Source organism: Cervus canadensis, chromosome 8 (assembly GCF_019320065.1).
Source record: "Cervus canadensis isolate Bull #8, Minnesota chromosome 8, ASM1932006v1, whole genome shotgun sequence".
In the NCBI taxonomy this organism is placed as follows: Eukaryota; Metazoa; Chordata; class Mammalia; order Artiodactyla; family Cervidae; genus Cervus; species Cervus canadensis.
In genome coordinates this window covers 16,957,192-16,972,092 of record NC_057393.1, presented here as the reverse complement: position 1 = coordinate 16,972,092, position 14,901 = coordinate 16,957,192, and the positions used below count along the sequence as shown (strand labels likewise).

The 14,901-nt window shown below is 39.2% G+C and overlaps 1 protein-coding gene across 1 annotated transcript in view; it reads right to left on the bottom strand.

Annotated features, from left to right (window-relative positions):
- Positions 1-10,721: 10,721 nt before the first annotated feature.
- Positions 10,722-14,901, bottom strand: part of CCDC186 (coiled-coil domain containing 186) — a 40,596-nt gene continuing 36,416 nt past the window's right edge. Inside the window, exon 16 of the mRNA XM_043475387.1 lies at positions 10,722-14,526. Coding sequence (XP_043331322.1) covers positions 14,422-14,526 — 105 coding nt within the window. The 3' untranslated portion in view covers positions 10,722-14,421. The remainder of the gene's footprint in view (positions 14,527-14,901) is intronic.

Below are 14,901 nucleotides of genomic sequence, written 5' to 3'. Positions count from 1 at the left end.
TCCGTTGCCCTCTGCTAAGGAAGCTTAACACCATGCTCACTTTGAAGGAGGCATGGTTAAAGGAATTCTCCTGTTGGTCACAGGGCAGATATTTCACAGCACATTTGGACCTGAGAGGCAATAATTCAATAACCCACATACTTTCCATCTTCAGAGCTTCCTTAGCTCATTCGGGGCTCGGAACCGAATATGTAGAGCCATTAGTTATTGCTACTAACTGTGACTCAGGCACTATCAGGGTCTTCAGTGCCTCCAGGGCCAGGAAAAGCCTGGCAAGGTGTGACCTCAGGCAGATCACTTCCTTCCATGGGCCTTTCCCCTCATCTTATATGGCTAGAGTGGATCTGTGGTTTTCAAAGACCAGACCCCACTGAGGGGAGAAAAATAAATAGAGCTTTTCACAAAACTAAACTCATGCAATGTAAAAGTTAAATCTTTCAGCCTCTTTTAAAAAGTGTTAATGCTTCCTGTTTCATGAAATTATGGTAATAAATGGCAATTCTTTTTGATCCTCGCTTAGCAGCATAAAAGTTTGCAAGCTCAGAATTTTGTTTCTGAAATGTTATTAGCCTGTGGGACCTGAAAGTCTGTTCATCCTGGGCCTAGATGCTCTCTCAAGCCGTCCTCCATCTCTGAGAGCTGTGGTCCACATGGCCCTGTGGTCTTTGCTTCCCATCATCCAACTCTAAAATGGGCAGAAGAAAATCTAGAAAAGGTGTTTGCTCCAGCAGCACGTGTAATAAATTTGGGTCCATCACAGAATTCATGTGGCCCCTACACAGTGATGACTCACGAATAAGTAAAGCATTTCATATTTTTAAGATATTTTGTAAACCCCAGGGCAACCACTAAGACATTTTACAAAGAGGATTAACGCCCGAGCCAATAATGGAGATATAATTGAATCATACAAAATAATCCAAAGGCAGGCAGAAAATCTAGAAAAGGATGGAGAATTTATTTTACATGTGCATCTGGCTTAGCTTAAGGATTGAATCTTAGTGGCTGCAAACACAGCCCGAGTTCTATCAAAATACACATTGAGGGACTTCCCTGGTGGTCCAGTGGTTAAGCATTCACCTTGCAGGAGACACAGTTTCCATCCCTGGTCAAGGAACTAAGATCCCACTTCCCAGCCAAGCCTGTGAGCAGCAACTACGAAGCCTGACAACCAGAGAAAAGGAAAAGCCCTCACTCTGCAACAAAGACCCAGCACAGCCTAAATATTAATTTAAAAATAAAATGGAAAATGTTTAAACATATACACCCTGAGTCAGGAGCAGTGCTTGAGTTATCTACATTGCTTTGAAAAGCACTACAGCACCTAAATGAAATATTGATGATGGAGCTTTCTTAAACTTGGAGAATGAGTGCCAACCTTGTGTCAGGGGGGACACGTGGTTAGTTGCCAGCACCTGTCTGCCTTCCTGTCCTCAACAGCACACCATTGCCCTGGTTAAACCCCCTGACCCAAGGACTAAAGGAGGCAAGTGTTGCCAACACCTTCCTTTGGCTGGTATTAGTAAAATCCCAAGCCCTGTGGTGCTTTTCTCCCTTTTCTTCCTTTTTCCTAGCAAAGGTGAAACACCCACAGGACGTCCACAGTAGAACCTGGCCCTTAGCACAGAGTCTGTGTGACCATGTCAAACACATCTTAATTTTAAAGGTCCAGCCATCTAAACACTCTCTCTGTGGACACCTCAGTGGCTGTGCATGAGAGGATGGGGTTGGCTGGAAAATGAATAAGTGCAAAGGCACCTGCATCCTTCTCATTATTTATTCTCATCCTGCAGCCACTGCACCTGCCGTCCCATCTTCAGAAATGGCATCAGGCTGCAGGTATCTCCAGGTAGCATGAGGTCTGAATCTAGACTTGAATTCTAGATCTTCTCAGAGAGTGCTATTCAAATGAACACGGGCAATACATCACCTTCTCTTACCTCTTTCCAACTATATGAGAAAGCTGAACAATCTCCTTCAGGAGAATTAGAAAATTGAACAATAGGATCTTTCTAGATAATAAGTATGCGTGTGTATGTATATAATCTCCACTCCTGCCCCCTTCCTCCTATGGTGCCTGGCATGTGATATGATTCTTAGAATACAATTTTAAAAGCCACCTATAGCAAAAGATTGGTCAAAAGAAAATTTGGCCTTGGAGTATGGAATGAAGCAGGGCAAAGGCTAATAGAGGTTTGCCAAGAGAAAGCACTGGTCATAGCAAACGCCCTCTTCCAACAACATAAGAGAAGACTCTATACATGGACATCACCAGATGGTCAACACCAAAATCAAATTGATTATATTCTTTGCAGCCAAAGATGGAGAAGCTCTATACAGTCAGCAAAAACAAGACCAGGAGCTGACTATGGCTCAGATCATGAACTCCTTATTGCCAAATTCAGTCTTAAATTGAAGAAAGTAGGGAAAACCACTAGACCATTCAGGTATGACCTAAATCAAATCCCTTATGATTATAAAGTGGAAGTGAGAAATAGATTTAAGGGACTAGATCTGATAGAGTGCCTGATGAACTATGGATGGGGGAGGTTTGTGACATTGTACAGGAGACAGGGATCAAGACCATCCCTATGGAAAACAAATGTAAAGCAAAATGGCTATCTGAGGAGGCCTTACAAATACCTGTGAAAAGAAGAGAAGCGAAAAGCAAAGGAGAAAAGGAAAGATATTCCCATTTGAATGCAGAGTTCCAAAGAATAGCAAGGAGAGATAAGAAAGCCTTCCTCAGCGATCAATGCAAAGAAATAGAGGAAAACAACAGAATGGGAAAGACTAGAGATCTCAACAAGAAAATTCGAGATACCAAGGGAACATTTCATGCAAAGATGGGTTCGATAAATGATAGAAATGGTAGGGACCTAACAGAAGCAGAAGATATTAAGAAGAGGTGGCAAGAATACACAGAAGAACTGTACAAAATGATCTTCAAGACCCAGATAATCATGATGGTGTGATCACTCACCTACAGCCAGACATCCTGGAATGTGAAGTCAAGTGGGCCTTAGGAAGCATCACTACGAACAAAGCTAGTGGAGGTGATGGAATTCCACTTGAGCTATTTCAAATCCTGAGAGATGATGCTGTGAAAGTGCTGCACTCAATATGCCAGCAAATTTGGAAAACTCAGCAGTGGCCACAGGACTGGAAAAGGTCACTTTTCATTCCAGTCCCTAAGAAAGGCAATGCCAAAGAATGCTCAAACTACTGCACAATTGCACTCATCTCACACGCTAGTAAAGAAATGCTCAAAATTCTCCAAGCCAGGCTACAACAGAAGGTGAACCGTGAACTTCCAGATGTTCAGGCTGGTTTTAGAAAAGACAGAGGAACCAGAGATCAAATTGCCAACATTCGCTGGATCATCGAAAAAGCAAGAGAGTTCCAGAAAAACATCTATTTCTGCTTTATTGACTATGCCAAAGCCTTTGACTGTGTAGATCACAAGAAACTGTGGAAAATTCTGAAAGAGATGGGAATACCAGACCACCTGACTTGCCTCTTGAGAAACCTGTATGCAGGTCAGGAAGCAAGAGTTAGAACTGGACATGGAACAACAGACTGATTCCAAATAGGAAAAGGAGTACGTCAAGGCTGTATATTGTCACCCTGCTTATTTAACTTATATGCAGAGTACATCATGAGAAAAGCTGGGCTGGAAGAAGCATAAGCTGGAATCAAAATTGCCGGGAGAAATATCAATAACCTCAGATATGCAGATGACACCACCCTTATGGCAGAAAGTGAAGAGGAACTAAAAAGCCTCAATGAAAGTGAAAGAGAGTGAAAAAGTTGGTTTAAAGCTCAACATTCAGAAAATTAAGATCATGGCATCTGGTCCCATCACTTCATGGCAAATAGATGGGGAAACAGTGGCTGACTTTATTTTGGGGGGCTCCAAAATCACTGCAGATGGTGATTGCAGCCATGAAATTAAAAGACACTTACTCCTTGGAAGGAAAGTTATGACCAACCTAGATAGCATATTAAAAAGCAGAGACATTACTTTGCCAACAAAGGTCCATCTAGTCAAAGCTATGGTTTTTCCAGTAGTCATGTATGGATGTGAGAGTTGGACTGTGAAGAAAGCTGAGCGCCAAAGAACTGATGCTTTTGAACTGTGGTGTTGAAGGCTCTTGAGAGTCCCTTGGACTGCAAGGAGATCCAACCAGTCCATCCTAAAGGAGATCAGTCCTGGGTGTTCATTGGAAGGACTGATGCTGAAGCTGAAACTCCAGTACTTTGGCCACCTCATGCGAAGAGTTGACTCATTGGAAAAGACCCTGATGCTGGGAGGGATTGGGGGCAAGAGGAGAAGGAGACGACAGAGGATGAGATGGCTGGATGGCATCACTGACTTGATGGACATGAGTTTGAGTAAACTCCTGGAATTGGTGATGGACAGGGAGGCCTGGCATGCTGCGATTCATGGGGTTGCAAAGAGTTGGATATGACTGAGCAACTGAACTGAACTGAACTGATAGCAAAAGAGCACACACTCAATGAAAAATATCTTGGAAACAAGAATTTAAAGTGAAATATCAAAGTATACTGGGGACTTCCCTGGTGGTATACATGCAGTCCATGTCCAGTGGATAAGAATCCACCTGTCAATGCAGGAGACATGGGCTCGATCCCTGGTCCAGGAAGGTTCTACATGCCTTCTGAAGGCTGCATGGCTCTAGATCTGGGGAGTCACAACTAATGAGCCCCTGTGCTGCAATTACTGGAGCCCATGTGCTTAAAGCCATGCTCCCCAACAAGGAAGCCACCTCTATAAGAAACCCGTGCACTCCAACTAGAGAGTAGCCCCCACTCTCTGAAACTAGAGAAAGCCCACATACAGCAATGGAGACCCAGCACACGCACAAATAAACAAATAAATAATACAGCAGTGTGTACATGGCAATCTCAGGGAAGCACTTACATTAAAAAATCTTTTTAAAAGAAAATGTAGCACGCCTCAGGGGAAGCCACTGTTGAGTCTATGCATCTAATCAGAACTTTGCCTTTACATACACACAGTTGTATATTTAACAGTGCTTTTTCACTCTGTGGTAAAGGCTATTCTATTAAATCAACGATCTTTATAATACACTTACATATGCACCCTTCAACATTTTAATAATAGTATTTGCAAAAACAGGAATTGCCCCTTTCTTTTTAAAGATTTAGCTTATCTGTCCACATCTCAGAGCTTCACAGTTTACACAGTTCTTCCGCATTCAGTGCCAAATTTAATCCTCAGAACAGCTCTGCAAAGTGCGTTTTATCATCCCCATTTTACAGGTGAGAAAACTGAAGCTCAAAGAGGTTAAGTTATGTGTTTAAGGTTTCACAATCAGTGGCAGGGCAGGGTCATGCAAGTCCATGTCCACATCATTTTACAGCCCTCAGCGTTCTCCAGCTGCCTTAGATGAACATGGGGCTGGAAAGGGAGGCTCCATTACAGTCACCAACAAGGCAGCAAGAAAAGATATACCCATAGGTAATTCAGAAGCTTAAGGAACCCAAAGTGTTGAAAAGATTATAGTATCATCCATTAATTGAGTCCTCTGCAAAACCATTACTGAGATTACAGAGAACAAAATGACTGATTTTTTACTTCTCTGATTGCAGTTAGAGGAAGAGCTTAGTCAAAAGACAATCAGAAAGAGGAAGAAAAGAGGGGCGCCAAGTCTCCAGCTAAGAGTCTGCTAAATCACCCGAGCTTGCACATCCATCTTCTGTAACAGTTGATTGGTCTTTTTGTTTAAACCATATTAATACAAAGAAAAAGAGTCTAATTATGACTTCAACCCACTCATGGATGTATTTGTGCTTTAACTGTGTTCCTTATCATTTCAAAAGGAAAACACACATTCTTAACATGCAAAAGCAGTATAGTACATCATATTTATTTCTGACCAGAGACACTAGGTCCTAAATGCTATTGGGCTAAGTAAGTTCAGCATTGGGTAAACCCCTAGAACACTTAAGAGCACCTCACGGGACAAACCATGCTCATATAGGAAACTACTTTTCTTATGCTGACAAGTGTCCAGAACCAATCAGAGGGGTTTTTAACTTCATTGTGGGAGGGATCATGCAACCAGCTGTATCAGAATGTGAGACTTAGGGCCCTCAAGCCACCTCTTGCAGATCTCACCTTCACTTGAATTTGGTCCTTACCTCTACCCTACCCACCCCCAAACCTGATAAGGTCTCTGCTTCTCATTCCCACCACTCTATGACACCTATTGATCTGTTAATGAGCATTTAAGGCAGAAATTAATCTAGAAAAACATTTCAGTATACTCTGAGTAATTCTTTCTTAGGATTGACTGGCTTTTTTTTTTTAGAGGGGAAGTTTTAATAGAATCAACTTTAAATTATATAATACATGAATTTATCCTTTTAAAAAGGGCTTCCCTGATAGCTCCATTGGTAAAGAATCCACCTGCAATGCGGGAGATCCCAGTCTGATTCCTGGGTCAGGAAGATTTGCTGGAGAAATGGTAGGCTACCCATGCCTGCATTCTTGGGCTTCCCTTGTGGCACAGCTGGTCAAGAGTCCACCTGCGATGCGGGAGACCTGAGTTTGATCGCTGGGTTGGAAGATCCCCTGGAGAAGGGAAAGGCTACCCACTCCAGTATTCTGGCTTAGAGAACTCCATGGACATCGAAGGGGTCTCAAAGAGTCAGACACGACAGACTTTCACTTTCATCCATTAAAAAACTGGAACAGTCCTTAAACCTGGCACCCTCTCCTTCATCCCCCCTCAACACACAATCAGACAAAGTGATTTCTTCTAGTGTTTAGTGTTTTCTATTCAGTGTGTTAACTCTCTGGAAATTCTCTCCTTTTAAAAAATAATACATGTATGTTAAGCTGTACATCTCTGGTTGAACTTACAATTACAAAAATGTACAAAATGACATCAGGAATCACTATGGAACATCCTCTATAAACAGCCACATTATATGGGCTCTGCTTCCTGTGGCATACCATCCATAGCACAGGCAAACCTATGTATGGTACAGAGCACTTCCACCATCAAAATAGTAATTTGACAAGGAATTGAATGTGACAAGGAATCTTGCTGAACTTTCTCGTTTTTCCCTTTCATCTCTTCCTCACTTGACTGACTTGTAAAAAAAGCCTACCCAAGCAGAATTTGAAGGAAGTGATGAAGGTTGGAAACTCAAGAGACAGCCAAACCAGCTCTGGGCAGGTAGTGTTCGGGTTGTTGTTTTGGGTGTGTGTTAAGTTGTGTGTGTGGGAGATGGGAGTGTGGACAGAGAAAAAAGGAAAAATTCTCTTCTGCTTTATCCTAAAGTTGTTACTGAAATGAAACTACATTATGCCTGTAGAGTGCCATCTTTAAAAATCATCAGCAACATTTGCGCTTTAGAGGACGGACTTTGCAAACAAGTGACTCAGACTGACTTCTGAGACTTTAGGACACCTTCGTGAGACTGTAAATTTGGGTCATCGAATTTCTCAGGAGGTATCTGCGGCTTGAGTGTGTGGAGCACCATTCTGCCTTGAAGCTTCCAAGCAACTGCTTTAACTTTTTTTTTTGAAAGTTTGTGCCTTGGACAAAGAACTAAACAGACATTTCTCCAAAGAAGACATACAGATGGCTAACAAACACATGAAAAGATGCTCAACATCACTCATTATCAGAGAAATGCAAATCAAAACCACAACGAGGTACCATTACACACCAGTCAGGATGGCTGCTATCCAAAAGTCTACAAGCAATAAATGCTGGAGAGGGTGTGGAGAAAAGGGAACCCTCTTACACTGTTGGTGGGAATGCAAACTAGTACAGCCGCTATGGAGAACAGTGTGGAGATTTCTTAAAAAACTGGAAATAGAACTGCCATATGACCCAGCAATCCCACTCCTGGGCATACACACTGAGGAAACCAGACCTGAAAGAGACACGTGCACCCCAATGTTCATCGCAGCACTGTTTATAATAGCCAGGACATGGAAGCAACCTAGATGCCCATCAGCAGACGAATGGATAAGGAAGCTGTGGTACATATACACCATGGAATATTACTCAGCTGTTGAAAAGAATTCATTTGAATCAGTTCTAATGAGATGGATGAAACTGGAGCCTATTATGCAGAGTGAAGTAAGCCAGAAAGATAAAGATCATTACAGCATACTAACACATATATATGGAATTTAGAAAGATGGTAATGATAACCCTATACACAAAACAGAAAAGGAGACACAGATGTACAGAACAGACTTTTGGACTCTGTGGGAGAAGGCGAGGGTGGGATGTTTCGAGAGAACAGCATGTATATTATCTATAGGGAAACAGATCACCAGCCCAGGTGGGATGCATGAGACAAGTGCTCGGGCCTGGTGCACTGGGAAGACCCAGAGGAATCGGGTGGAGAGGGAGGTGGGAGGGGGGATCGGGATGGGGAATACGTGTAACTCCATGGCTGAATCATGTCAGTGTATGACAAAACCCACTGCAGTGTTGTGAAGTAATTAGCCTCCAACTAATAAAAATAAATGAAAAAAAAAAAAAAAGAAAGTTGGTGCCTTGGAGCTTAGAAAGCATTTAACCACATAAAAGTAAAGAAAAAATGTAGTAACAAACACACAAAGACTTCTTGCCCATAAATTTTGATGAGAGTTAGTCACTGTTTCAAAATAACCATTTCTATAAGAAAGTGGATTCTGGATTCCAATTAGGAAGCAAGAGACTCTTCTTGACCTGCCAGTCCCAAGCAGGTTTTCCCTCCAGTCTTTCCAGGCTTGCCCCAAATAACACAAAAACATAAAATTCAGGGAGAAACTGGTTCAGAGTCCAAAGCAACAGCCTTCTTTAGCATGAACTCCTAGGGAGTTGGGTTTTGGCGGTGGAGTTGGGGGGGGGCGGGGCGGGGGGAGTTGGGATCTATTGGGAGCTCTGGTGGGAAGAGCTCAAAGTTTCTGTCGAGTTGGCGGGCAGACTAGATCAACGGCAGCAGGGGTAGTGGGTGTTTGGTCAGACTTCATAAAAAATAACCTGTCTAAGAAATACCATGGCAGGCTTAACTGCTTTGGGACAAGAAACATGTAAGGATGCTGAGAACACATCTTGCCCTTGGGTCTTTAATTATTAAAAATAAAAACACAGTGAAATGGATGATATGGAAAGCCATTCCAGTATTTAGTTTCCAAGTAAATGTAACTAGAAGTTGACTATCAACAGGTAACTCTTTATTTCAGTGAATGCTAAAATTTCAATGAACTCTTTTTGCACTGGGTTAAATGGCAGAGACTCCTCTTTCAGATACAACATCCTACCTCTCCCCCTTTTTTCCTGAAGTGCAATTATGGGTAGACCATCTGACTGGCTAGCAGCATGGCCTTTGAACAATTTAAAAGGCTGAAAATCCCTCAGAAATAGAGTATGACTTAAGTGGGTGCTTCTTTTAAAAAATTATAATCAAGTCTCCTAACTGTAATTTAGGAATTAATAGTGCATCTCTGCAAGGGCAGGGACATCTGAGTCTGGTCACACTGTTCTCAGCATTAGCCCTGGTCAGCCAGAGGCATCCTCCCAAGTTGCTGGTCCTCTTGAAGAAGTGTGCCCTCGTCGTACACTCACGGACTGAAGCAGAATTTATTAAGAAAAAGCAGGACTTCCCTGGTGGCACAGTGGATAAGGATTCGCCTGCTAGCGCAGAGGACACACGTTCCATCCCCGGTCCGGGAAGATGCCACAGGCGGAGAAGCAACTAAGCCGGTGCACCAGAGCTAAGCCAGCATACCGCAACTGCCAGAGCCGGCGCTCTGCAGCGAGAAGCCGCCACCGCGAGGCCGCGCACCGCAGTGAAGAGGAGGCCCTGCTCACTGCAACTAGAGAAGGCCCGCATGCAGCAATGAGGACCTGTGCAGCCAAAATATAAATTTTTTAAAAAGAAATCATTTAAAAAAAAAAAAAAAAAGCAGTCTTGGATTTAAGTTCATTGGAAGGGCCTTTCATAACTGCAGGTCACACTGACCAGTTAAGAACCATAAGCTAGTCTCTTCCAAAAACTCAACTCTTTTTATATACTCCTTTCTCTTGCAAAAAAAATGTATAAGCTGCTGAAAACAGATTACGAAGTAAGTCAGCAAAGCTTCCTCAATCCTATTAATTGTACCTTTATTTTAAGGATCCTGATTTCAGGGGATTCCTTCCAATACTGAACTCTCTAAGGAAAGTGGCATAATCTGTGTGTACCTGAACTGTTATGAGAAATGGAAAACAACACACTGTATGTGAAATATCCATCATACAGGTTACCTGCATGAAGCTAATGCCATTTCAGTATCTTTTTATTGAACCTATTAGATCTTTATTATTAAACCTAGATAATTTGGGCAAGTAAGTTCCATAGTTTTGTGGAAAATCTGAATTTATTACTGCCTTGTCAAGTTCAACAAGAAATTTTCACATAGGCAGCCATTTACAAAAGGCCAGATTTTGCTATCAGTAATTTAGATAAAAATTTAAAATACAACGTGGCATTCAATTTGTTTACTATTGTTCACTGACTTGTAATTAGTAGAACAAAGACAAAAATAGAAAGCAAAAATTCTTATTAATATGGTTTAAAAAAGAACATTCAAGCAATTTGAATCAGTCTTGTGAAGTCTGGAGAATCAGTCTGTTAGTAGTGGTGTGTGTAAATAATCAAGGATGCCAGTAAAACACAACTTGGTAAACAGGCATTTCCTATTTAATAAGTACAATATATACATAAAATTCTCTTGAAAAGCTTCATTTTATACAGAAAGATATTTACAAAATGAACAGTGTAATCAAACTAAAGATTATCTGTACAATGCACACATATATATATATATGAACTTTGGAAGATAAACAAGTTTCATCATAGTCAAAATGGATAGCCATATGCATTTTAAAAAAGAATTTCATTTCCGAAGAAAAATACATCTTTAATATACAATTATATTTTTCATTTATTTTCCTGAAAAATTCTATTTGGATTCTCTTTTGATTATCTTCTCATGTTCAATCTTGAAAATTTTCAGGTTTCTAGTGCCACCAACCGGTATTAAACATGAACAATCTTAGTGTCAAGAAAGAAATCTTTTGTTTTAAAAAGGTTATTGGAAGACAGACCACTGAATCCAGCATTCATAAGGCAAATTAACCATATGGAATAACATGATTGATAAACATAAAAATATTTTCATTGGGGAACATATACATAACATTTACAGTATTAATGGTTTCTAGTGCTTTTTTTCTTCCACTGGAAAATTCTGGTCTGAAATTATATGTAAAAATCTTTAGAAAATAATATACTGCAAAACAATTTAGAAACAAACATGACACCATGATTAGATTCATCTTTATGAGCATCAAGTGGACATTAATAATTTACTAAAATGGCAAAAATTAAGTGCCATTTTATGGTCTTTGGATTTTTTTTCCCCCTTCTTAAAACAATAATTAAACATCAAACTGTGAAAAAAGTTAGGAAATGTGCAGAACCACCACAAAAACAACAATCTGCTCTCAATGTACCTAAGCAAGGATTCGTTTCCTAAAGCTTCATGCGAGTGAGACTTCTGGATCACCTACTTGCACAAGTGCATTAACCTTCTACTGACAAGGGCTGGTTGGGGGCTGTAGAGACTCAAAGAGCAGCTCCTACTGCTTCCCAGCGGTTTTCACTAGACCATAAGCTCCATGCGGACACGAATTGCTCTGTCTAGTCTGTCTACAGTATAATGTTGACACCCTGTATGGTGCCTGGCAATAAAGGGGTTTTCAATAAATGTGTTTATTTAAATAACATTTGTTGGTAGCCTGGCAAAGTTTAATTTCAAGATAAATTGCTTTAAATGGTATGGATAGAAAGCTTAAAAAACAAACAAACAAAGTAAAGTTTAAACTCATTCTACTGTTCAAATCCACCATTTTCAATCCTTAGAGCTTAACAGGCTAAAGTCTGAAGTGGTATGGGAAAAAGGCAGTCACAGTAAGTATTCACTTTAAAATTAAAACCTAGTAAAGTGCATATGTATGTATACATACACACAAAAATAATTTTCTCCTCAAAGAAATCAAAATAGTGCTAACAAAAACAGCCTTTGATGTGTTTAATTAATAATAAATAGACAAACCAAAATTTCTCCCAGAAGTCAAGTTTATCGTTTATCCACACCATTTTCCTTTTCTGGACACCCCATTCTTCTTTCCATATATTGCCCTCTAAATGCTTAATCAGGATCTTTGGGTCAGTCTAGAGAGAGATCTGATAAATGCACATTGCCGTACACACTTTTGCTCAGTCATGATCTATATACAAAAGGATATAGCAGAAACTAAAGAACAAAAGGAAAATAAATCATTTTTTTCAAAATTCCCACAGTTCCTTACATTTATGGGGGGAACAATAGTAAGTCAATATATGGTTTATAATTGCATTCTTCTAAAACTGTTTAACCATTAAACGTCTTTAAATGAATGCTGGCACAAATGTCAATATTGGAATGCTTCATTTTCATATGCAATATATGTACGCAAAAATCTGTGCGTGTATGTACATATATATTTTAAAAGTGTACAGACATAGAATACTGTAGATCTGACCACTATTTGGTCTCCATTAACATATTTTATGTCTTGGAAGGAAAAAACAAATACTGTAGTGTATGAACCTATATCACATAAGAAGCTGTAAAAATTTAGTTACATTAACTAAATAGTCTTTGGGAGCATCAATACTATTATCAAAAACAACTAGGAAAATACTTCAGATGTGATTGCACTTACCCTCATTTCTTTATTTTAATAAATTATTACTGGTAAAGGAGAGCAAGACACATTATGGTAAGACCAAAACTTTTACAGTTATTTTAAATATAAAGCGTTTCTGAACTTATATTTCCATTTTGAAGTGAAAAGATTTTGTTTTTGGATGAAACCTATTAACTCAATATATAGAAAAAAATAAGATGCTACAATGAATCATCTAACCTTTAGTAAATGATCTTTTTACACAATGGTAAGTTGATTAAAAAAAAATTAAAAGACATTAAAGGGACATTGCCATCAAAAGCCCAGCCCAACTGGTAAAGCCATACAATTCTTTAAAGGCTTTTCATTCATCACCTCAATACTTACTTCTCTTGAGAGGAAAAGAAGGACGCAAAAATTCGAAATAAAAATGAAGCTTGCTGCAACATCTGTGTATGTGCCAAGGTATCGTTACAGAAATGATCTGAATATAACGAAATGTAGAAAATCACAGTGAGAAATTACAAGAGCCGAGAAAAAAATTCAGTGACAGAAATACCGATACTGTGACCAGCAACACTTGAGTGCGTATCTTCAATAAATATTTTAAGAATCCAACTGGACACATAAATTTGGCTCTAAAACTCCTTTGGTTACAGAGATATAATTATTTTGTGTTTTAAATAAATATACTGAAACACAGCACATTTAGGGACTGTAAGATCACACCACTATAACATATAATTAAACTAACAGTAAAGAATGGTACACAGATAAAATGGTTAACAGTGCCCTATGCTGGATTCTCTTGGGAACTGGTTCTTCGTAAGTATTTTATATTTATCTTTATACTTGATGTCAGTAAAACTAAAGTATTTCTGTTTCAAAGAATTCATTATTCATCTCTTGGTTCTAATGACTAATGCACTTCACATTTTAAAATACAACTTAAGTCCACAGGAATTTTCTAAATGAGCAAATTATTTCAAATCATAGTTTATGTAACTAGAGATTTTAAAAAACTTAATAATTAACTCAAATCTGAAAAAATTGTTCCTAGCACAAATAAGGAAGCCTGATAGAAGCATACAGTGCCCAATCACTGCTAGGTACCAACAGCTAGCTTTCCTATTAGCTTCCATGAAGATCAAAGGGTTTAAGAACTCATTGGTGTCCCTAACACACAAGCAGATGTTATATCAGAATGTCAAAACAAAAGTTTTTCTCATTTCTTTAGTTTTATTCATGTTGGAGAAATAGCATATTACTGAATGATTAACACCTGTTCTTTCATGCATAATTTTGGAAAGTGAAATCATTTTTTTTTACATTATATATTTTAAAGGGAAGAAATATGGAGAAGAAGTTTTCAAAAGCCCTTGTTGTAATGTTCAGCACTTCATATGACTACCAGCAAATTAAATTCTGTTGTTCAGATTCAATGACAGGCTGTCACTGTACAAGAACAAGTTTCCTCAGCGCTTACATTCTTACAGTATACACAGCAATGCATTTGTGTTGTAAAAAGGTACTTTTTTATACACATGAAGCAAAACAAACTTTGTACTAGCTGCCACACAAAGCAGGGAGAAGTTTCCGACAGTCCTGGGCAGCGGCACCTGCTCCTTGTGTGGCTTTTGTCTGTTCACTGAGGAAGAGCTTTGTGTTGGGTTTTCTTCATCCTCTGTTCTAGTTCATGCTGGTGTTTAATCAGACGTTCTATTTCTATTCCAAGTGTTTGCAGATTTTCCTTTAGCAGTTGGAAAAAGGGGGAAAAGAAAACAGAACTACTAAGTGTAATAAGTAAAAAGATTCGATTTGAACTATTTTTCCCTAAATTTTGAACTAAAGAGTGATAAACAGTCATATCTGCCATGTGAGATAAACTTTGCACATGGATGTTTTCAGTGTAGCAATCCTGTGTACTTCAGAGTCATACTTAAATCTTTTCACTGAAGCTATAGCAAATTTTAGTGCATAAAAGTATTATCAGATTAAAAAAATTATTTCTTAAACCCATTACTAACCATTAAGGCCCAAACAGCACAAACAGAATAGCTGGGTCAGATAACAGCTGCAAAAAATAAAATATAGCTGGAAAATACATTAGAAAATAAATACCTCA